Below are 25,429 nucleotides of genomic sequence, written 5' to 3'. Positions count from 1 at the left end.
AAGAAAAAAAATCCTATTGGCTTAAAAAAAACCCTGAATGCACACATTATTTATTATCAGGAAACATGCCTCTCAGATATTAATTTTCTTTTAAACAGCTATAATTGGATAGGAACTGCTTCTTCTTCTCCTGCAATAGTGTTGCAATCTTGTTCCATAAGGATCTCAATGTCCAAATTAAATATGAATATACAGATGAAGATGGTAGGTGGATCCTGCTTAATGTGACCATTAATAATTGTGATTATTTGCTCTTAAATACTTATGCCCTAAACACAGATATCCCATCCTTGTTTACATCATTATCAAAACTAATTGCAGCTTGTGTCCCTGTTCCTCTAATCATGGCCGGAGACTTTAACTTACCTTTAGATATATGGTTGGATAGGCAATCCAGATCTGTCTTTCATATTTACATAGCCCATACTTCCCTACAATCCCTAATAGACAATTATCATCTTCTAGATCCCTGGAAACAGATACATCTGGACACTAGAAACTACTCCTTTTTTTCAGCATCTCACTCCAGCTGTTTAAGAATTATTTTCTGATATCTAATAGCTTATTAACCTCTGTCTCCAAAGCAGGTATAGAATCTCTAGAACTCTCTGACCAATCCGAAATAACCTTAGACATTCAAATTCATTCATCCACTTCCAATCACAAACCATTATGAAGGTTGATTTCTCACATCTTGTCCCTGGAAGAATATCATAATAGAATTAGAACTTTTATTTCCAATTCTTTTTGAATGGAATACCAATAATGAAACAAGTCCAATTACAGTTTGGGAAGCATTTAAAACCTCATTGAGAGGGGAATTTATTTCCACTTCTGCCCACTATAGGAAAGAAAGAGATAAAACAAGGGAAGATTTGAAATAGTCATCCAAAACAGATCTACTTATGTGCAACCCAATATCAACCGACTCCCCTTTATCCACATGTTTGTTCACCCCTTCAAAGAAATGTAGTAGATTGGTGAGGCAAGATTTCCCTTTACTAAATCCATGTTGACTTTCAGGCTTATTTTTGAAAGTGATAACCGGCAATCTTCCGACATAAATCGGGAGATGGCCGGCGATCTCTCAAAAGCGGCGAAATCGGGATAATCGAAAGTGGCTTTTTTGACACCATCGCCGCTTTCCCGTTGCCGCACCAATGAAAGTTCAAGGGGGCGTGTCGTGGCGTAGCGAAGGCAGGACATGGGTGGGCATGGGCGTGGCTACCAGATGGCCGGTTTTCGCGGATAATGGAAAAAAAAGCGGCGTTCATCAGTATTTCCCCGGGTTTACTTGGTCCTTTTCTTTTCACGACCAAGCCTAAAAAGTTGCCCCAACTGACCAGATGACCACTGGAGGGAATGGGGGATGACCTCCCCGTGTTCCCCAACCCCCTCCCACACTAAAAAAATACAAATAAAAACCTTTTTTTGCCAACCTGTATGCCAGCCTCAAATGTCATACCCAGCTCCCTGACAGCAGTATGCAAGTCCCTGGAGCAGTTTTTAATAGGTGCAGTGCACTTCAGACAGGCAGACCCAGGTCCATCCCCCCCCCTACCTGTTACACTTGTGGTGCTAAGTGTTGAGCCCTCCACCCCCCCCCCCCAAAACCCACTGTACCCACATGTAGCTGCCCCCCTTCACCCATAAGGGCTATGGTAATGGTGTAGAGTTGTGGGGAGTGGGTTTGGGGGGGATTTGGGGGGGCTCAGCACACAAGGGAAGGGAGCTATGCACCTGGGAGCTATTTGTGTATTTTTTGAACATTTTTAGAAGTGCCCCCTAGGGTGCCCGGTTGGTATGCTGGCATGTCAGGGGGACCAGTGCACTATAAATGCTGGCTCCTCCCATGACCAAATGCCTTGGATTTCGCCGGGTTTGAGATGGCCAGCAGTTTTTCCATTATCGCTGAAAAACAAAGCAGCGATCTCAAACCCGATGAACTATGGCATTTGGCTGGGCTAAACCGTATTAGCGAACAAAAAGATGGCTGGCCATCTTTTTCGAAAATACAGTTCCGGCCAGCTGTTGCGCCACCGCCACAATAGATCGCCAGCGACGTTCGATTATGCCCCTCTTTGTCTCATTAATCCATGCTTTTGAATATGCTCTGTAATTTTGTTCTTTATAATGGTCTCTACCATTTTGCCCAGCACTGACGTCAGGCTCACCCATCTATAATTTCCCAGATCACCTCTGGAAACTTTTTTAAAAAATCAGCGTTACATGGGCCACCCTCCAATCTTCTGGTACCACGCTCGATTTTAAAGATAAATTACATATTACTAACAATAGCTCCGCAAGTTCATTTTTCAGTTCTATCAGTACTCTGGGATGAATACCATCCGGTCCAGGAGATTTGCTACTCTTCAATTTGTAGAACTGCCTCATTACATCCCCCAGGTTTATAGGGAATTCATTCAGTTTCTCCGACTCGTCAGCTTCAAAAACCATTTCTGGCACCGGTATCTCACCCAAATCTTCCTCGGTGAAGACTGAAGCAAAGAATTCATTTAATCTCTCCGCTATGGCTTTGTCTTCCCTAATCACCCCTTTTACTCCTCGGTCATCTAGTGGTCCAACAGATTCTTTTGCCAGCTTCCTGCTTTTAATATAGCTAAAAAATTTTAATATGTGTTTTTGCCTCCAATGCAATCTTTTTTTCAAAGTCCCTTTTAGCCTTCCTAATCAGCGCTTTGCATTTGACAACATTCCTTAATGTGTTTCTTATTATTTTCAGTCGGTTCCTTCTTCCATTTTCTGAAGGATTTTCTTTTAGCTCTAATAGCTTCCTTCACCTCACTTTTTAACCATGCCGGTTGTCATTTGGTCTTCCCATCCTCCTTTTTTAATATGCAGAATATATTTGGCCTGGGCTTCCAGGATGGTGTTTTTGAATAGCATCCCCACCTGATGAAAATTTTTGACCCTCGCAGATGCTCCTCTAAGTTTTTTTTCACCGTTCTTCTCATTTTATCATAGTCTCCTTTTTTAAAGTTAAACACTAACGTATTTGGTTTCCTATGTATACTTACTTCAAAGCTAACATCAAATCCGATCATATTATGATCACTGTTATCAAGTGGCCCCAGCACCATTACCTCCCACAGCAGATCATGTGCTCTACTAAGGACTAGGTCTAGATTTTTTCCTTCTCTCGTTGGCTCCTGTACCAGCTGCTCCATAAAGCAGTCCTTGATTTTGTCAAGGAATTTTACCTCCCTAGCGTGCCTTGATGTTACATTTACCCAGTCAATATCAGGATAATTGAAATCACCATTATTGTGTTGCCCAGTTTGTTTGCGTCCCTAATTTCCTTTAACATTTCTACATCCATCTGTTCATCCTGGCCAGGCAGACGGTAGTGCACTCCTATCACTATACACATGAATTTTCAATCCACAGTGATTCCAATATGTGTTTTGTTTCCTGCAGAATTTTCAATCTATTTGATTCAAGGCTCTCCTTAATATACAATGCTACCCCCTCCACCAATTCGATCCACCCTATCACTACAATATAATTTGTACCCCGGTATGACAGTGTCCCACTGGTTACCCTTCGTCCACCAGGTCTCAGAGATGCCTGATCTACTACGGTCTTTTTTGCAACCTCACTATCAGGATACCCTATCTTCCATGTTTTGGTGTGTAATACCCCAGGGGTACTCTCATGTGCTGAGGGCCCTCTTGTGGCTCCTGTCCAGCCTCACACACCCTCAGCCAGGGCTCACTAGTGCTTTGCTTCTGAGAAAGGCTCAGACAAGGCTCCTCTATGGCAACCTGTAAACTCGGTCTCAAAGTTTGGACTTCCCCTTTAACTCAGGGTGACTCCCTCATTTACCACCAGTTCGTGGACATGCCTCCCTGCTGTATCCTCTGGTAACAGGTCACTTTTCCAGTACCCCTGATGGGACCCCGGTCACCCTTCTTGGGACTATAACCCTGGTTTCTCAGCTTTCATCAATATGCAAATTCACTCTATACCAGATGCAAATCCACTTTATTAGCACCCTGCTCCAGTCTTCTGGGGAACAACTTCTTTCCAGCATATCATTCAACTTCCAATAATACACAGTTCCATTACTGCCAAAAGACATACCAGATAAGTACCTTCTTGGTTTTTAGAGGGATCCTTCTCTCTCCACTTCCAGGGGATCTCCGGCTTCAGGCATTCCAGGTCCGCATCCTCTCCCTTCCTTCCTCTTCTTGGAGGGTGCTCTTTATAGGGTGGCTAATAATCCTCCCCACCTCTTTAGGCCCCTCCCTCTGGTTCCAGAAAGGTCCAGGCCCATAACTCTCTCCACCTTTCCCTCACCTAGTCTGAGAGCTCCCCCTGGTGGCCTCTTCAGGGAAGGGCAGGTCCTATACCATGAGCACCCCCTAGCTGTCCCTTCAGGTCATTACTTGGACCTATCCATTTTGGCTCCTTATAGTCACCAGATGAGGGCATTTTCCTGTCTTTTCCCTAGGACAGCGCCCTCTGGCAGCCTCCTCAGGGTAGGGCAGTCCTGTGTTTATCACAGGTGATATCTTTGAAAGATACCTTATCCCGAACCATGCGCTTTTGAGCGATTGTCAGTCTTCCCCCAGTTTCTAATTTAAAAGCAGCTCTATCTCCTTTTTAAAAGCTGATTTTTAAAAGCTGATGCCAGTAGCCTGGCCCCACCCTGGTTAAGGTGGAGCCCATCCTTTCAGAATAGGCTCCCCCTTCACCAGAATGTTGCCCAGTTCCTAACAAAACTAAAGCCCTCCTCCTTGCACCATCATCTCATCCACGCATTGAGAGACCGGAGCTCTGCCTGTCTCTTGGGCCCTGCATGTGGAATGGGTAGCACTTAAGAAAATGCTACCCGAGAGGTTCTGGATTTGAGCTTTCTACCTAAGAGCTTAAATTTGGCTTCCAGAACCTCTCTCCCACATTTTCCTATGTCATTGGTACCCACAAGTACCAAGACAGCTAGCTCCTCTCTAGCACTATCTAAAATCCTATCTAGGTGATGCGTGAGGTCCGCCACCTTCGTACCAGGCAGGCAAGTCACCAGGCGATCCTCATGTCCACCAGCCACCCAGCTATCTATATGCCTAATGATCGAATCACTAACTACACCAGCTGTTCTAACCCTTCCCTCCTGGGCAGCACTTGGAGACGTATCCTTGGTGCAAGAGGATAGTACATCCCCTGGTGGGCAGGTCCTGGCTACAGGAGTACTTCCTACTTCACCAGGGTGATGCTCTCCTTTTAGGAGACCTCACTCCTCCAAGGTAGCACAGGGGCTACCAGACTGGAGGTGGGACTTCTCTACAACATCCCTGTACGTCTCCTCTATATACCTCTCTGTCTCCATCAGCTCCACCAAGTCTGCTACTCTAGCCGCAAGAGAACGGACATGTTCTCTGAGAGCTAGGAGCTCTTTGCATTGGGCACACACATATGCCATCTTACCAACTGGGAGATAATCATATATGTGACACTCAATGCAAAAGACTGGATAGCACCCCTCTCGCTGCTGGACTGCTGACTTCATCTTAGTATTTTTGAGTTTTTCAATAATTTAAAACTTGCTACAGTATTAAGGATATTAGCCTAATATAAAAATGTCTTTTAGTTTATATAGTATATTGTATGATTTATTTAGTGTTTCCTTCTTAAATGGTAATGAAAAGCGAATGCTACATACCTGTAGAAGGTATTCTCCGAGGACAGCAGGCTGATTGTTCTCACTGATGGGTTGACGTCCTCGGCAGCCCCCTCCATCGGAAAGTTTACTAGCAAAGGCCTTTGCTAGTCCTCGCGCGCCCATGCGCACTGCGCATGCGCAGCCGTCTTCCCGCCAGAAACCGGCTCGAGCCGGCCAGTCCAGTATGTAGCAAAACAATACACTTCAAGGGAAGACTCAACTCCAAAGGGGAGGCGGGCGGGTTTGTGAGAACAATCAGCCTGCTGTCCTCGGAGAATACCTTCTACAGGTATGTAGCATTCGCTTTCTCCGAGGACAAGCAGGCTGCTTGTTCTCACTGATGGGGTATCCCTAGCCCCCAGGCTCACTCAAAACAACAACCATGGTCAATTGGGCCTCGCAACGGCGAGGACATTAAAGAGATTGACCTAAAAAATTTACCAACTAACTGAGAGTGCAGCCTGGAACAGAACAAACAGGGCCCTCGGGGGGTGGAGTTGGATCCTAAAGCCCAAACAGGTTCTGAAGAACTGACTGCCCGAACCGACTGTCGCGTCGGGTATCCTGCTGCAGGCAGTAATGAGATGTGAATGTGTGGACAGAAGACCACGTCGCAGCTTTGCAAATTTCTTCAATGGAGGCTGACTTCAAGTGGGCTACCGACGCAGCCATGGCTCTAACATTATGAGCCGTGACATGACCCTCAAGAGCCAGCCCCGCCTGGGCGTAAGTGAAGGAAATGCAATCTGCTAGCCAATTGGATATGGTGCGTTTCCCTACAGCCACTCCCCTCCTATTGGGATCAAAAGAAACAAACAATTGGGCGGACTGTCTGTGGGGCTGTGTCCGCTCCAGGTAGAAGGCCAATGCTCTCTTACAGTCCAATGTGTGCAGCTGACGTTCAGCAGGGCAGGAATGAGGACGGGGAAAGAATGTTGGCAAGACAATTGACTGGTTCAGATGGAACTCCGACACGACCTTTGGCAGAAACTTAGGGTGAGTGCGGAGGACTACTCTGTTGTGATGAAATTTGGTGTAAGGGGCCTGGACTACCAGGGCCTGAAGCTCACTGACTCTACGAGCAGAAGTAACTGCCACCAAGAAAATGACCTTCCAGGTCAAGTACTTCGGATGGCAGGAATTCAGTGGCTCAAAAGGAGGTTTCATCAGCTGGGTGAGAACGACATTGAGATCCCATGACACTGCAGGAGGCTTGACAGGGGGCTTTGACAAAAGCAAACCTCTCATGAAGCGAACAACTAAAGGCTGTCCTGAGATCGGCTTACCTTCCACTTGGTAATGGTATGCACTGATTGCACTAAGGTGAACCCTTACGGAGTTGGTCTTAAGACCAGACTCAGACAAGTGCAGAAGGTATTCAAGCAGGGTCTGTGTAGGACAAGAGCGAGGATCTAGGGCCTTGCTGTCACACCAGACGGCAAACCTCCTCCAATGAAAGAAGTAACTTCTCTTAGTGGAGTCTTTCCTGGAAGCAAGCAAGATGCGGGAGACACCCTCTGGCAGACCCAAAGAGGCAAAGTCTACGCCCTCAACATCCAGGCCGTGAGAGCCAGATACTGGAGGTTGGGATGCAGAAGAGCCCCTTCGTCCTGCGTGATGAGGGTCGGAAAACACTCCAATCTCCACGGTTCTTCGGAGGATAACTCCAGAAGAAGAGGGAACCAGATCTGACGCGGCCAAAAAGGAGCAATCAGAATCATGGTGCCTCGGTCTTGCTTGAGTTTCAACAAAGTCTTCCCCACCAGAGGTATGGGAGGATAAGCATACAGCAGGCCCTCCCCCCAATCCAGGAGGAAGGCATCCGATGCCAGTCTGCCGTGGGCCTGAAGCCTGGAACAGAACTGAGGGACTTTGTGGTTCACTCGAGATGCGAAGAGATCTACCAAGGGGGTGCCCCACACCTGGAAGATCTGTCGTACCACACGGGAATTGAGCGACCACTCGTGAGGTTGCATAATCCTGCTCAACCTGTCGGCCAGACTGTTGTTTACGCCTGCCAGATATGTGGCTTGGAGCACCATGCCGTGCCGGCGAGCCCAGAGCCACATGCTGACGGCTTCCTGACACAGGGGGCGAGATCCGGTGCCCCCCTGCTTGTTGACATAGTACATGGCAACCTGGTTGTCTGTCTGAATTTGGATAATTTGGTGGGACAGCCGATCTCTGAAAGCCTTCAGAGCGTTCCAGATCGCTCGTAACTCCAGAAGATTGATCTGCAGATCGCGTTCCTGGAGGGACCAGCTTCCTTGGGTGTGAAGCCCATCGACATGAGCTCCCCATCCCAGGAGGGACGCATCCGTGGTCAGCACTTTTTGTGGCTGAGGAATTTGGAAGGGACGTCCCAGAGTCAAATTGGAGCAAATCGTCCACCAATACAGGGATTTGAGAAAACTCGTGGACAGGTGGATCACGTCCTCTAGACCCCCCGCGGCCTGATACCACTGGGAGGCTAGGGTCCATTGAGCAGATCTCATGTGAAGGCGGGCCATGGGAGTCACATGAACTGTGGAGGCCATGTGGCCCAGCAATCTCAACATCTGCCGAGCTGTGATCTGCTGGGACGCTCGCACCCGCGAGACGAGGGACAGCAAGTTGTTGGCTCTCGTCTCTGGGAGATAGGCGCGAGCCGTCCGAGAATCCAGCAGAGCTCCTATGAATTCGAGTCTCTGCATTGGGAGAAGATGGGACTTTGGATAATTTATCACAAACCCCAGTAGCTCCAGTAGGCGAATAGTCATCTGCATGGACTGCAGGGCTCCTGCCTCGGATGTGTTCTTCACCAGCCAATCCTGGGCCCCTAGACACTGAAGACACGCAGAGTGCCTATCAGTGAGCGAGATTACCCGGGCGCACTGGGTGCACTTCTTGAAGCCGCTGGAAGGCTTCGATGTCATGGGCGGAAAAATCACGCCGGCGAAATCAAAAGCCGAAATGGCGAAAATTGAAGCACCAAAATTTAGAGGGAGAAAAATCTCGACCGAGGCCAAACTAGGCCTACCCCGACAACGAAAGAAAACTTACGGGGCAAAAGCTGAGAAAAAATACGGGAAGGGCAGAAAACCCGAAAGGGTCTTCCGGAGCACTTCCGGAGCGCTTTCCCGAACTTTTTGAAGAAAAAACACGTCGAAAAAGGACGCGCGAGGTCGACTCTCTGGGGCACGAACGGCGTAACACGACCGTACCGAGCGCGGACGAAAGAAGACTGGCCGGCTCGAGCCGGTTTCGGGCGGGAAGACGGCTGCGCATGCGCAGTGCGCATGGGTGCGCGAGGACTAGCAAAGGCCTTTGCTAGTAAACTTTCCGATGGAGGGGGCTGCCGAGGACGTCAACCCATCAGTGAGAACAAGCAGCCTGCTTGTCCTCGGAGAATGTATTTAACACTCTGTACGAGTACTCCTTGTTACCCTAATTACAATAACTGACTATAAATGAAGAGTTGTCCTAGGGTTGGGCGGGAAGACTCAACTAGATCCTGCAGTGCCTGCTAGAGTCTATCTGTTAATGCTGTCCCTGACACCTTCAAGCATGCTGTAGTCACACCACTCCTCAAAAAACCATCACTAGATCCTACCTGTCCCTCCAACTACCGCCCCATCTCCCTCCTACCCTTCCCTCTCCAAGATACTTGAACGCGCCGTTCACAGCCACTGCCTTGATTTTCTCTCCTCTCATGCCATCCTCGCTCCGCTTCAATCCGGTTTTCGCCCTCTACACTCGACAGAAACGGCACTCACTAAAGTCTGTAATGACCTGTTCCTTGCCAAATCCAAAGGTCACTACTCCATCCTCATCCTCCTCGACCTATCCACCGCTTTTGACACTGTCAATCATAATTTACTTTGTGCCGCACTGTCCTCATTTGGGTTCCAGGGCTCTGTCCTCTCCTGGTTCTTTTATCTCTCCCACCGTACCTTCAGAGTACATTCTCATGGATCTTCCTCCACTCCCATCCCGCTCTCTGTTGGAGTTCCTCAGGGATCTGTCCTTGGATCCCTTCTTTTTTCAATCTACATCTCTTCCCTGGGCTCGCTGATCTTATCTCATGGTTTCCAATATCATCTCTATGCTGACGACACCCAGCTTTATCTCTCCACACCAGACATCACTGCGGAAACCCAGGCCAAAGTATCGGCCTGCTTATCCGACATTGCTGCCTGGATGTCCAACCGCCACCTGAAACTGAACATGTCCAAGACAGAGCTTATTGTCTTTCCACCCAAACCCACTTCTCCTCTCCCTCCACTCTCTATCTCAGTCGATGGCACCCTCATCCTCCCCGTCTCATCTGCCCGCAACCCCGGAGTCATCTTTGACTCCTCCCTCTCCTTCTCTGCGCATATCCAGCAGATAGCCAAAACCTGTCGCTTCTTTCTCTATAACATCAGCAAAATTCGCCCTTTCCTCTCTGAGCACACCACTCGAACTCTCGTCCACTCTCTCATTACCTCTCGCCTTGACTACTGCAACCTACTCCTCACTGGCCTCCCACTTAGCCATCTATCCGCCCTTCAATCCTTCCAGAACTGTGCTGCACGTCTTATCTTCCGCCTGGACTGATATGCTCATATCTCCCCTCTCCTCAAGTCACTTCACTGGCTTCCGATCAGGTACCGCTTACAGTTCAAGCTTCTCCTACTAACCTACAAATGCACTCAATCTGCAGCCCCTCATTACCTCTCTACCCTTATCTCCCCTTATGCTCCTACCTGAAACCTCCGCTCACAGGACAAATCCCTCCTCTCTGTACCCTTCTCCACCACCGCCAATTCCAGGCTCCGCCCTTTCTGCCTTGCCTCTCTCTATGCTTGGAATAAACTTCCTGAGCCCATACGCCAAGCCCCCTCCCTGCCCATCTTCAAATCCTTACTCAAAGCCCACCTCTTCAATGTCACCTTTGGCATCTAACCATTATACATAGTAACATAGTAGATGACGGCAGAAAAAGATCTGCACGGTCCATCCAGTCTGCCCAACAAGATAAACTCATATGTGCTACTTTTTGTGTATACCTTACCTTGATTTGTACCTGTCCTTTTCAGGGCACAGACCGTATAAGTCTGCCCAGCACTATCCCCACCTCCCAACCACCAGCCCCGCCTCCCACCACCGGCTCTGGCACAGACCGTATAAGTCTGCCCAGCACCATCCCCGCCTCCCGCCACCGGCTCTGCCACCCAATCTCGGCTAAGCTCCTTAGGATCCATTCCTTCTGAACAGGATTCCTTTATGTTTATCCCACGCATGTTTGAATTCCGTTACCGTTTTCATTTCCACCTCCCGCAGGAGGGCATTCCAAGCATCCACTACTCTCTCTGTGAAAAAATACTTCCTGACATTTTTCTTGAGTCTGCCCCCCTTCAATCTCATTTCATGTCCTCTCGTTCTACTGCCTTCGCATCTCCAGAAAAGGTTTGTTTGCGGATTAATACCTTTCAAATATTTGAACATCTGTATCATATCACCCCTGTTTCTCCTTTCCTCCAGAGTATACATATGTTCAGGTCAGCAAGTCTCTCCTCATACGTCTTGTAACGCAAATCCCATACCATTCTCGTAGCTTTTCTTTGCACCGCTTCAATTCTTTTTACATTCTTAGCAAGATACAGCCTCCAAATATACCTCTATTCAGGAAATCTAGACTGCTCCAATTTGATTGAACGCACATTTTGTCCATTAGATTGTAAGCTCCTTTGAGCAGGGACTGTCCTTCTTTGTTAAACTGTACAGCGCTGCGTAACCCTAGTAGCGCTTTAGAAATGTTAAGTAGTAGTAGTAATGCTGTGGTACAAAGTTCAAGTTTTAAAACTAAGGGGAAAAGACTATGGAGATTAGTTGATAAAATATGCTTTTTTTCTATTTTTATTCTGCCTATCACTAACCTACAATTCCTCCTTTAAACCCCAATCTTTAAGTTCCCAAAGCACAAAGCAAAATAGTGTTCACTTACCAGAGAAACGTCCTCTTCTCTCAGAACTTCTCAGAAAGAAAGGTCAGTTGGACCTTTCCTCTTTATATAGTTTTGAATCTAAGGGGCCTTTTTAAAACAGGCTCTTTGAAGCTAACTCAGCAGGAGGAGTGGTCTAGTGGTTACAGCACCGGTCCTGCAATCCAGAGGACCGGTGTTTTCAAATCCCACTGCTGCTCCTTGTGATCTTTGGCAAGTCACTTAACCCTCCACTGCCTCAGGTACAAACTTAGATTGTGAGCCCTCCTGGGACAGAGAAATATCCAGAGTACCTGAATGTAACTCACCTTGAGCTACAACTGAAAAAGGTGTGAGCAAAATCTAAATAAATAAACCTATGCAAATATTCTACTTCCCCACACCTTAGTTAACACCTAATTGAGGTCACTGTACATGCTACCTCTGCAGCAACCAAAGAACAGAAAATAACTTCCTTTTAGAACAAGAGTTTTTGGCTGTTAAGTTTCTACCTCTAGAAAAGGTTTCAGTTTAAAACTATGGGAAAATGCCGATTTCTAGAGTAAATTTCAGTTTAAAACTATGGGAAAAGGGGTGTACGCCATGGCAACTAGTTAATAATGCTTGCTTTTCTCTCTCTCTCTTTTTATTCCCCCTTAATACTAAACTAGGTCCTGCAGTGCCTGCTAGAGTCTATCTGTTAATGCTGTGGTACAAAGTTCAAGTTTTAAAACTATGGGGAAAAGACTATCAGTCTTATTTTCAAAAGTGTTGGGCGCCCATATTTCGACCCAAATAGGGAGATGGGCGCCCATCTCACAAAGGCGCCCAAATCGGTATAATTGAACGCCGATTTTGGGCGTCTTCAACTGCAATCTGTCGCGGAAACGAGCAAAGTTGATGGGGGCGTGTCGGAGGTGTGGTGAAGGCGGGACTGGGGCGTGTTTATCAGCCGAGGAGAGATGGGTGCCTTCGGCCGATAATCGAAAAAAGAAAGGCATTTTTAGCGTGAATTTGGGTAATTTTTTTGACCCTTTCTTTTCACAAAAAAGTCCCCAAAAAGTGCCCTAAATGACCAGATAACCACCGGAGGGAATCGGGGATGACCACCCCTGACTCCCCCAGTGGTCACTATCCCCCTCCCACCAAAAAAAAAGAACTTTAAAAACTTCTTTTCCCAGCCTATATGCCAGCCTCAAATGTCATACCCAGCTCCATCACAGCAGTATGCAGGTCCCTGGAGCAGTTGTTAGTGGGTGAGGTGGACTTCACCCAGGTGGACCCAGGCCCATCCCCCCCCACTTGTTACACTTGTGGTGGTAAATGGGAGCCCTCCAAACCGCCCCCAAAACCCACTGTACCCACATCTAGGTGCCCCCCTTCAGCCATAAGTGCTATGGTAATGGTGTAGAGTTGTGGGCAGTGGGTTTTGGGGGGGGGGATTTGCGGGGCTCAGCACCCAAGGGATGGGAGCTATGGACTTGGGAGGTATTTAATTTTTTTTTACTTGTTACAAGTGCCCCCTAGGGTGCCCGGTTGGTGTCCTGGCATGTGAGGGGAGCCAGTGCACTACGAATCCTGGCCCCTCCCACGACCCAATTCCTTAGATTTGTTCGTTTTTGAGCTGGGCACCTTCGGTTTCCATTATCGCTGAAAAACGAAACCGCACAGCTCAAATCCGCACAAATCCGATGCATTTGCCGGACACAAACCGTATCATCAAAAAAAAAGATGGGCACCCATTTTTTTTCGAAAATACGGTCTGTCCCGCCCCTTCACGTACCCGTTCTCGGACATAGACGCCCGTGGAGATGGACGTTCGCGTTCGATTATGCCCCTCTATGATGATTAGTTGATAAAATTTGCTTTTTTCTATTTTTATTCTGCCTATCACTAACCTACAATTCCTCCTTTAAACCCCAATCTAAGTTCCCAAAACACAAAGCAAAATAATGTTCACTTACCAGAGAAATGTCCTCTTCTCTCAGAACTTCTCAGAAAGTAGAGGGTGAGAATTAGAGGAGGTACCTATTTTTTTAAATATCTGGGTTACCCTGCATTTTTTTTAACATTAGAAAGAGGGATCACGATGGCTCAGGATTTTTTTTTTAATCTAATGTTACAAGAGAAAGTGGGAGAGGGTACCCAGTAAATTCATTTACGAGAGTAATTTTCAAGCTATTTCTATAGGTAAACCTTCACCTTTGGAAATAGGATTTTATAAATTGGGTAGAAGTGCTAATTCACAGATACTTTTACCTGTTGTAGGGGAAGATGTTCCTGGGATAAATGTTTGAAATCACATGAATACTTCTGCATTTCTCAAAAGTGTGCCCATACTTTAGTTAGAAAAGTAGCCATAGAAGTTAAGCGTAAATGCATGCACCAGTTAGACTAATATTGAGCATTGTCCAGAAAAATAAAAAGGGAATGAAAAACTGGATGCTGAATACATCTCTACTAACAAAGTTATAGTGAAAGAATTTGTAACAAACTTAAAACTGAATAAATAATACAGGACAAGTTTGACACACTTTGGCATGCATTTAAAGCTGTAACCAGAGGGAAATGTATAGAGATAGGAACCAGAAAAAATGGGTGAAACCAAATAACCTGAGAAAGGAAACTGGACATGTTAAAACTAGCGCACACTCAAAAATTTCAAATCGAGCTAGCTTCTAGACAAAATACTAATATTGTGGACATAACTAAATAAACACTTAGGACCCAATATTCAGCCTGTAGTGATCAGTGTTTTGCTGACTGCTGCTGGTGCTAAACCCGGATATTCAATACTGGGCCATGTCCAGGCACCAGCATTGAATTTCCAGATTTGCGGAGCCAGCTAACACATAGGTGATTAAGTGCAATATTCAGCACTTAACTGGCTATGGGTTACCAGATAAAGATAGGACTGCATTTTATGTGGTCCTATTTATATGGTTAACCTGGCCAGTTCAGTTCTGAATATCAGCACAGAACTGGCCAAGTGCTGACTCTGCCCTGGAATGCCCCCAAAATAGCTGTTTTTCAGTTTGGTGTTAACTGGTTATTTTAAGTGGTGCTAACCAGTTAAATGCTGCTGAAAACAACTGGTTAGCCCTGAACAGGCAATTCAACCAGCAAGGAGCAATTTCTGGCCAATTAAATTGTGTTCAATATCGACTCCTTAAAACAGAAGAAGCAGATAAACTTTTAGAAACACAATTAAAACAGCGCATAGCCCAGAACACCATATTAGAAATCAAGAATGAAGACGGGGCCATCCAATCAAGAATACAGAAACAGCTAAATGTTACAAAGACTACTACAGCAAGCTATACATTTCAGAAGCCAAACACCAAACTGAACATTTCTGAATGAATCTCAGTTCAAAACAATGCCAGAGGATCAAAGAAAATACTTACGACAACCAGATTACCAAGTCAGAACTTTAGGAAGCAATGAAAAGCATTGCTTCTGGTAAAGCTGCAGGTCCTGAATCCAGACTGCCCCAATTTGACTGCCCCTATCGGACCGACCGTTCACTTGTCTATTAGATTGTAAGCTCTTTGAGCAGGGACTGTCTCTCTTTGTTAAATTGTACAGCGCTGCGTAACCCTAGTAGCGCTCTAGAAATGTTAAGTAGTAGTAGTAGTCCTGATGGATTTTCTATCGACTTCTACAAAATGTTCAGACCCCTAATATCCCACCTGTATGCGAACATTACTATTCTACATAAAGGAGGGAAAGATCTTAAATTATGTAGTTCTTATTGTTCAATTTTTCTCCTCAACAAAAGTCTTAGCCTCAAGACTGAACAAGATCATTTACTAGCTTAAGAGACAAAGAACAGACAGAGTTCACCAATAGGAGAAAGATGGTAGACAATATCTGAAGGGTTCTGAATATACTTGATCACATCTCCAAAGAAGTGATGGACCTAGTGATCCTCTTAGTCCTGGATGTGGAAAAGGCCTTCATCTTCTTACCCTGTTGAAGACCTTGAACTTCAGTCCCGTTTTCATTGCAGTAATTAGGACACTATACAACTCCTCAACAATGAGACTAAGGATTAATGGTCATCTGACTCCACCCCCCTTTTCATATGAACAAAGGTACAAGACAAGATTGCCCTCACCTTCCTCCCTGCTATTTACAGTTTCCCCTCTGCTATTTACACTATTACTGGAACCCTTTGTGAATGTGCTCAGACAGACAGAGGAGGTAGAGGGTACAGAATCAGGAGGGACCTGCCATAAAATAGCATTGTATGCAGAGGGGGCTAGATTCAGTAAATGGCACCCATAGTTCGGCACCGTTAAAATTGGTGCAAAGTGCCAATTATATAAAAGTTATTTAGCGCTAAGCAACCTTTCTAGAATAGCGCTTAGTACAGATTCCCACGCCCAACTTTGCACATGAGCACTTATGCCTGCTGAAACCTGGTGTAAATCCTTGTGCACAACTGATGGCAGTTGGGCACAGAAATCCAAGTATTCTATAACTTTGCGTCTAATTTCTGGTAATGCTTCTAACCTGTCCATGCTCCTCCCATTGGGCACACCCCATTTTGAGTTTCATGCTATGGAATTTAGGCTCCCAGTGTTATAGTATAGCGCATAGGCAGATATGCATGTAAATCCTAATTAGTGCCAATTAACTCCAATAATTGATTGTTAACAGCTAACTGACTTATTTATGGTCCTCCTAATAAACCTATTAGAAAAGATGCAGAACTCACCCAAACTCAAATTCTCTTCCAATTAGCAGAATCTAACAAAATATTGAAGCATATGCAGTTAGCATATCTGGGTTTTGAAAAAGGTTTGGACAAGTTCCTGGAGGAAAGTCCATAGTGATATTGAGACAGACATGGGGAAGCTACTGCTTGCCCTGGGATTGGTAGCATGGAATGCTGTCACTCTTTGGGTTTCTGCCAGGTACTTGTGAGCTGGCTTGGCCACTATTGGAAACAAGATACTGGGCTGAATGGGACCATTGGTTTGACCCAGTATGGCTATTCTTATGTTCTTATGCCAACATAGCTGATCTTTACAAAGCCCTTTACCTCTTTCTGCTACAAAATATAAAACAAGACCTCTCCAAGTAGAATTTCCTGGTCCTGTTACTTATCACCTACATAAATGCTATCATGAACATCCTACACAGAGTACTATTCCGATTCATTTTTTTATTTACAAAATATATATCCTGCATTATTTATTAGTCTAAGCAGTTCCTAAGAGCTTTTTTGAAGACTTAGACAAATTACTGATATGCTTTATCTGGAAGAGTTTAAAAAAAAAGCCAAAACCAGAGACGCCAAGGCTAACCCGTTACAATGATGGAGATTTACCACCTCAATGCTGGAGATTGAAGGCCAATGAGTGATGTTTTCTCGCAGGACCAAGTCATGTCTAAAGCTAGTTCTGGCAGATGCACATTCTAAAAACTGACATATTCCAATCAATAAATAGAAAATAAAAATTGTGTTGGCTAGTTTCTGGTTTCCTCGTTCTTCTCTTATCTGCCTTGCTAGAGTCTCCTTGTCCATTTGGCACTTCTTTTCTCTCCATGTCCACCACCCATCTTCTCTCTGCATCCCTATCTATCTGACCCAGTATCACCCCTATGTTGAAGAATTCCCTTCCATTCCCTTCTGCCAGTAGCCTAATGTTTAGTGACCTGGGTTCAATTCCCACTGCAGCTGCTTGTGACCTTGGGCAAGTCACTTAACTCTCCGTTGCCCCAGGTACAAAAACTTAGATTGAGAGCCCTCAGGACAGAGAAAGTACCTGCATATAATGGGTACAGTGCTGTGTACATGTAGTAGCTATAGATATGATTATTAGTAGTAGTATCTCTCTCTTCCTTCCCGCCTGTCGCTCTCTACCAGCCAGCATCTCTTCCTCTCTCCTCCTCCCAGGGGTCCAGCAGGTGTTTCTCTCTCTTCTCTCACTCATACTCTGTCTTCCCTTTGCAGGACCAGCACCTCTCTCTCTTTGTGCTTTTCCCGCAGATCCTGGCATCTCTCTTCCTCTTTGTCCTCCCTCACCACCCGTAATCCAGTACCTCTTCTCTTTTTTGGATTTGTGTAGTGGCTGAACCTTCAGCAATAGCAGGCTGCTTCAGCCAATCCTGCAGCCTTCCTTCAGCAAGGGCAGGATGCAGATGAAGGAAGGCCCTAGGGCTTGGCTGAAGCAGCTATTGCTGAGTAGCAGGGTGCTTCAGCCAATCCTGGGACCTTCCTTCAGCAAGGGGATGTAGCTGAAGGAAGGGCCCCCGGGATTGGCTGAAGCAGCCTGCTCCTACTATTGCTGAGAGTGCCGGCACTGCACAGATCATAGCATGAAGAACTTAAAAGAAGAGGAGAGGACGGTACCGCATTGTGGGGGCAGGGGGAGGAAGATAATGCTTGAGATCGAGCCTCTTAAGCATGTGAGCTGGAGAAGGGGCCCAACTGCGTGTGTCATGCGACGAATGCGTGTGACCTGGCATGTCTGTAAAACTTGCACTGACAATGCTAAATTAGACAAGAAGTAGAGGGGCTTGGCCGGCCCACACTTTGAATATTAATACTGGGCCACTGAATTCCACATAGCAACATATTGGACACTCCCAAATGCAGACCAAGACTAGTTAGTGCCACTGGCAGTCTGCAGGCAGAGTCTGGATGATCTCAGAAGTTATTCAGACACAGTGGTGTACCTGGGGTATTTGACACCCGGGGCCGATCATTTTTTAACCCCCCCCCCCCCCAAATCCAGTATTATACATACTGAGAATACAAAATACAACAAATGTCATCCAGGACCTACAAAGCAATTCTACCATATCTTAAGCAGTAACTTCTACGAGTCACACAAGAGTGTACCTAGGAAAAGGCAGCATCTTAAACATTGCAGTGAGCAGTAGAACATCAAACATCTATTGTAAAAGTAAACCAGCAAGAATAGCACAGATCGTCGATCCTGCATAGTCAATGCCACAGGGGCATAGCCAGACACCCAATTTTGGGTGGTCCTGGGCCCAAGATGGGTGGGCAGAAGAACCCCACCCCATTCCACAGGTGATTTGGTCTCTCCTGCATGCCATATGGTCTCTCAAACATCCCCACCTCTCTCACATCTTTTAAATAGCAGATTTTCACCAGCGGCGAGCAGCAATTAATGCACACTGCTCATGTTGTTCCCACAGCCTTCCCAGTGATGCAACTTCCTGTTTCCATATAGGCGGGAGTACGTCAGAAGGAAGGCTGTGGGGATGGTGCGAGCAGTATGTATCAGTCACTGCTTGCTGCAGACGAAGATCTGCTACTTACAAGGTATGCAGGAGGGACACTTGTTGGGAGTTTTCGGCTGGTGGGGCTTGGGGATCCCTGTCAGCCACATCATAAGTGTGCTGCTACTGGGTGGGCCTGAGCCCAAAGTGGGTGGGCCTGGGCCCACCTAGGCCCACCCTTGGCTACGCCACTGCAATGCCAACAGAAAACCATGTCTTTTTCACAGACACAGATACACCCTAATCCACTATAGAATAAGTAACCACAAACTGGTTTTAATCATTGTGAACGCTAAGACCTGCTAGTGAGCATTAGCAGTATAGCAAATTTTAAATAAAATATAAGCAATATAAATATTTAGACAAAAATTAAACTGAACCCCAAGAAGGCAGAGTCTGCATACAATGCAACACCACAGAAACAGTGATAGTGATGTATGTCCCCTACTACTGTGCAAAATATAAAGACAGCAGATGTAAATTTGAAAAAACTAGCAAATACCAATCCCCACTTTATAAATTAGCAAATAGAAATAAAACAAATAAGGAAAACAAGACAATACCATTTTATTGGACTAATACATTTAGCATTCAGAGGCCAAAACCTCCTTCCTCAGGTCAATACCGTATACTGCTATTACAGTATCCTGTCCTGACCTGAGGAAGGGGGTTTTGGTCTCTGAACGTTTGTCAAAATGTATTAAAATTAGTCCAATAAAAAATTACCTTTATTTCCATTTTCTATTTATAAACATGTATTAACACAGCTACAATACTACTTTAACCTAAAGCAGAAAAATTAAAAAATATTTTATCTACCATTGCTGTCACTGGTTTCTGCTTTCCTCATCTTCTCTTCACTCTCTCCCTTCCATCCACCATCTGCCCCTTCCATCCAGTGTCTGCCACCTCTTTCCCTTCCATCCAGTGTGTGCTCTCTCTGTCTCTGCCCATTCCATCCACCATCTGCCCCTTCCATCCAGTGTCTGCCTTCTCTCTCTCCCTGCCCCTGTAATCCAGTGTCTGGCTTCTCTCTTTCTGCCCCTCCATCCAGCATCTGCCCTCTTTCCCTTCCATCCAGTGTCTGCCCCCTCTTTCCCTTCCATCCAGTGTCTGCTCTCTCTGTCTCTGCCCATTCCATCCACCATATGCCCCTGTCTGTCCTCTCTCCCCGCCTTCCAACCATTGTATGCCCTCTCTCTTGCTTCCATCCTGGATCTGCCCTCTTTGTCTCTGCCCTTCCATCCTCTGCCATTTCTCTGTCTTCCATCCAGGGTCTGCCTTTTCTCTCTGTGTCCAATCTATCCACTATCTGCCCTTTCTCTCTCTCTCATCCATCCATGGTCTGCCATCTCACCCTCTCCCTTCCATCCAGGATCCTTCCTCTCTCTGTTTCTGCCCTTCCTATCCCTTCCATCCAGAATGTGCCCTTTCTTTCTCTGCCCCTTCCATCTACCATGTGCCCTTTCTCTCCCATCCATCCAGGGTCTGCTCTCCCTCTTTCTCCCTTCCATCCAGGATATGTCCCCCCCCCCGTCTATCCACCATCTGTCCATTCCATTCAGGGTGTTCCCTCTCTACCACTCTTTCTTTCTCTGCCCCTTCCATCTACCATGTGCCCTTTCTCTCCCTTCCATCCAGGGTCTGCCCGCTTTCCTCTCTCCCCCTCTCTCTGCCCCATCTTCCATCCACCATCTGCCCTCTCTATCTCTGCCCTTTCTTTAATCCACTGTCACAGTCTGCCCTCTCCCTTGTCTGCCCTCTATTCTTTTTACTGGATCCATTCCCCCCCCCCCCCCACCCCGATGCTGCTGCTCCTCCCGCTTCAAACTATCATCAGAAAAAAAAAATAAACCAAGATCGCGGGGCCCTACCTACTCGTGGCTGCCGACTGTGCTCCAGAACTGGAAGTGACGTCAGAGGGGCGGGATCGGCAGCCACGGGTAGTTTAGACCCTTCAATCTTCCGGTTTCTTCTTACCGCTACGCTACCGCTGCTAGTCTGCTGGGTGAGAAGCAGGTAGTGGCGGTGGTGACACACAGGGCTAGAGGCTGCTGCAGGAAGGCGCGGGACCGTTGGCGACTCCGGCCAGAGGAGATGGAGAGGCAATAGCGGCAGCAATTTGGCAGGGGGTGGAGCAGAAGAAAGGCGCGCCGCGCGGAACCACCCAGAAGAGAGACAGGGTCGACGGGCCAAATAGAGCAGCGAGAGCAGAGCACCCCCTGCTGACTTGCACCCAGGGTGGACCGCCCCCACCGCCCCCCCCCCTTGGTACGCCACTGTTCAGACACCACTGATATTCAGTGCCAGTGCTCAGATACAAAGCTATCTTACCAGCCCTGAATACTGGCAGTACGGTACAATACCTGATAACCTCTGGGACCTGTCAAAGATCCAGATATTCAGTACTGGTAGCTGAATATGGACTAGTGCTGAATATGGGGTCCTAAATCTGCCCACAATTAATGGCATTTCTAAAAATGTTGACCACCGCAAGGTGAACATTGACCATAAGGTTTCTTGAATTTAAAACTGAATTTTTCTCACCTGCCAGTGGTGTTGTCAGCAGTGCATTGCTTAGTTGCATCTTTCCTGAATAAAAAGAAAAATACAATACAAATAATCCCAGTCAATTTAGGAAAGGTTACTAGGTGCTCTTAATCAGGTACATTTGCTATAAACCTTAAAAGGAATAGTAAGGCAAAATAACTGTGAATCTTTAAACAAACATTCATTTCCATCTTAATATTCTCATGGACATCAGAACCACAGTATGAAATGTAAAAACAAAATAACACAAAATAATATGAAAGGAAACCTGGACCCCCCCCCCCCCCCCCCCCCCCCCCCCCCCCCCACCTACATCTTTTTTAAAAAATGGTAAGCCCCTGTCCCCTTTATAGAATCATATTTAGTACCAATTGTTTCCAACACTGATTCTTGAATGCTTTAGGAATATATTCTGTAATGACACTTGAGTGCCCAGGTGTCATTATAGCATACCAGCATAACATGGTATTGGCACAACTATCATTTAGGTCAGTGGTTCCCAAACCTGGTCCTGGAGGCACCCTAGCCAGTCAGGTTCTCCAGATATCCACAATGAATATTGATGAGAGAGATTTGCATGCAGTGGAGGCACAGAATGCAAATCTCTTTCATGAATATTTATTGTGGATATCCTGAAAACTTGATTGGCTGGGGAGCCTCCAGGACCAGGTTTGGGAACCATTGATTTAGGTGCCTGCAGTTACACCAGCTACAGACCATCATATGTCATGTTCTATCTTTAAATGGCAGCATTTGTAAATAATCTAAATATCAAGCCATCCCTTCAACCTATAAGAATGATACCTAAATGAATAACCAAGACCCAGTGGAAGCCTACAATAGAGCTGACTAACTGAATTTCTCCTGACAAATGGTTCCATTGTCTTGTGACTCTAAAACTTAATATTTGATCTACCCCGCTTTTAGTTCCCAGCAATTTAACAGGTGGCTGTTCTAAAACCTGTGATCTAAGAGAATGATTAGGCACATACAGTCTCTGTTTCATCAAGAGGTATTCTGGAGCTATATCATATAAAACACAGTTACCTACCCATGGTGGGTGTTCCCCGAGGACAGTAGGAATTAAATCCTCACATCTGGGTAATGTCAATCAATGAAGCCTTACAAGGAAACTTTTCTCCAGCACCAATGTACAGAGCTTTTGAGACAGCTCAACTGTGCATGCACATATCTTCCTGCCAGCCACTGGAGAACTGTCTGGCCAAACCTGACACATTGGAAATCCTGTTCCAGGCCACCATACAATGTGAACGTATGGACAGATGTCTTTTTTTTTTAACATTATGTTATGTATAGTTTTCAAAACATAATTCACAAGCCAAACACTTGAGACAGAAACACAGATACATAAGAAGAAAAAAAAAACATGTTTAGGTAACAAATTCTTAATAAAATATGTTATCAATAGAAATCAAACAAATAAAACATGGAAAAGAAAATAAGATGATACCTTTTTATTGGACATAACTTAATACATTTCTTGATTAGCTTTCGAAGGTTGCCCTTCTTCGTCAGATCGGAAATAAGCAAATGTGCTAGCTGACAGTGTATATAAGTGAAAACATTCAAGCATTACTATGACAGTCTGACAGGGTGGGAGGATTGGGGTGGGTCGGAGGTATGCATGGGGACATCAAAGCATATCATTGATATTCTAACAGGATGGGTGTGGATAGGTGAGAGTTGGGGTGATCAACAGAGACAGCCATCCAACTTAAAACACAAGCTAATCAGAAGTAAACTTCCATCACAGACTGAAAAGGAACAGAAGGGCACACGTCCCTGTAATTTATCCAGTTGCAAACTATGCCAAAATATTTCACAGGACCCCACAGTTATCCACAAAGGAAAGATATTCAACATAAAGGGATCTTTCACTTGCTCATCTTCCAATGTGGTATATATCATTCAGTGTAAAAAATGTAACGAAGGATGCTATATTGGAGAAACAGGCCAGATGCTTAAGACAAATTCAATTTACATAGACATCACATGAACAATACAGCCAGTAGGGCCCCCACCCCGGTGGGACAGCACTTCACAGAACCAGGACACTGTACCAGTGATTTCACAGTGAGAATACTGAAAGGTAACTTTAAAACCATACAACAGCGTAAGACCTTTGAAGTCAGAATGATTGAATATTTTAACACCTAACAGAAAGGACTTAACAAGGATCTGGGGTTCCTAACCCATTATAAACCATAAAGCTGTATGTCTCTGTTGATCACCCCACCCCTCACCTATCCACACCCATCCTGTTAGAATATCAATGATATGCTTTGATGTCCCCATGCATACCTCCGACCCACCCCCATCCTCCCACCCTGTCAGACTGTCATAGTAATGCTTGAATGTTTTCACTTATATACACTGTCAGCTAGCACATTTGCTTATTTCCGATCTGACGAAGAAGGGCAACCTTCGAAAGCTAATCAAGAAATGTATTAAGTTATGTCCAATAAAAAAGGTATCATCTTATTTTCTTTTCCATGTTTTATTTTGTTTGATTTCTATTGATAACCTTAAGAGTTGACTAACACAGCTACCACACTCCTCTACTTAATAAAATATGTAAACATCTTCAGACCACAACTTGTGGAAGCAGTGGAGAAAGTAAGGAGATACAAAGAAAAATATGAAGATATGACTTAAAGTAGTAATACAGCTTTGCATGAGTCACCCCCCCCCCCCCCCCCCCGTTACTTCAAATATTTTAATTCTTAATTAGGCTGTGTAGAACCTTTCACGATCTTCAAGTCTATGAAAGAATGCAGTTGATGTGGCTCAAAATAGACATACTTGATTCCTAAATACTTAATAATACATTTACAAGGATAAGCCAGAAGAAACAAAACACCTAATGACAATCCTGCTTATAATCGAAAGAGAAAAACGCCTATATTGCGACCCAAATCGGGAGATGGGCGTCTTTCTCCTGTGGGCGCCCAAATCGGTATAATCAAAAGCCGATTTTGGGCATTTCCAACTGCAATCAGTCGCGGAAACGGGTAAAGTTGATGGGAGCGTGTCGGAGGCGTGGTGAAGGCGGAACTGGAGCGTGGTTATCGGCCGAGGAGAGATGGGCGTCTTTAGCTGATAATCGAAAAAAAGGCATTTTTACTGCGATTTTGGGTCACTTTATTTGGACCCTTTTTTTCATGAACAAGTCCAAAAAAAGTGCCCCAACTGCCCAGATGACCACTGGAGGGACTCGGGGATGACCTCCCCGGACTCCCCCAGTGGTCACTAACCCCCTCCCACCAAGAAAAACCCACTTTAAATACTTTTTTTCCAGCCTGTATGCCAGCCTCAAATGCCGTACCCACCTCCATGACAGCAGAATGTGTTCTATCTTGTGACAGCCTTTCCCTGGTTCTGATGTGGCTCTCGGGTGAGTGTGACACCTTTTCTGTTATGCGCACTGCAGAGTCACATCAGCAATGCATTGTGGTGGGGGTAGGGTATTGGGCTCCGTGATTCCACTAGCTTGTGGCAAATGCTCACGATGTTGGTAGTTGGTAGGCTCTACTCCCATGGTGCTTTTCCCCCTGCTTACTGGGTCAGAGTGTGCCCTGTTTTGTTTCCGGTAGTCCATGAGGTAGTGGCCATTTTTGTAAGCCAGCTTTAGCTCCCTTTCACGTGTTAGCCACGTTACAGAACTTAGTTCTTACCTTGAATGTGGCTGAAAGAGGGCATTGTACAGCATTCTGCCAGCTCTGACCTACTGCTCATCTCAGTACCAGGGAGACTCTTTGCCAGTGGGGCACAACCTCTGATCTGCAGTTAACTGTGAGTAAGTGTGCTTATTCCAATAAAGGACGTTTTCGGAAGATTAGTCTTCAGGTATCAACTGGTGTGCCAATGTTATACAGCAGCAACAAGTCCTAGAGGCCTGCGTGTATGCAGGTCCCTGGAGCACTTTTAGTGGGTACCGCAGTGCACTTCAGCCAGGTGGACCCAGGCCC

At 45.8% G+C, this 25,429-nt stretch overlaps 1 protein-coding gene across 1 annotated transcript in view; it reads right to left on the bottom strand.

Moving 5' to 3' along the window:
* Window positions 1–25,429, bottom strand: part of CCDC158 (coiled-coil domain containing 158) — a 1,152,460-nt gene that overhangs the window by 48,113 nt on the left and 1,078,918 nt on the right. Inside the window, exon 32 of the mRNA XM_030192135.1 lies at window positions 21,438–21,482. Within this exon, the coding sequence (XP_030047995.1) occupies window positions 21,438–21,482 (45 nt within the window). The remainder of the gene's footprint in view (window positions 1–21,437; window positions 21,483–25,429) is intronic.

Source organism: Microcaecilia unicolor, chromosome 2 (genome assembly GCF_901765095.1).
Source record: "Microcaecilia unicolor chromosome 2, aMicUni1.1, whole genome shotgun sequence".
NCBI lineage: Eukaryota > Metazoa > Chordata > Amphibia > Gymnophiona > Siphonopidae > Microcaecilia > Microcaecilia unicolor.
The sequence above is the reverse complement of the archived record's forward strand: the minus strand, read 5'-3'. Positions and strand labels throughout refer to the sequence as shown.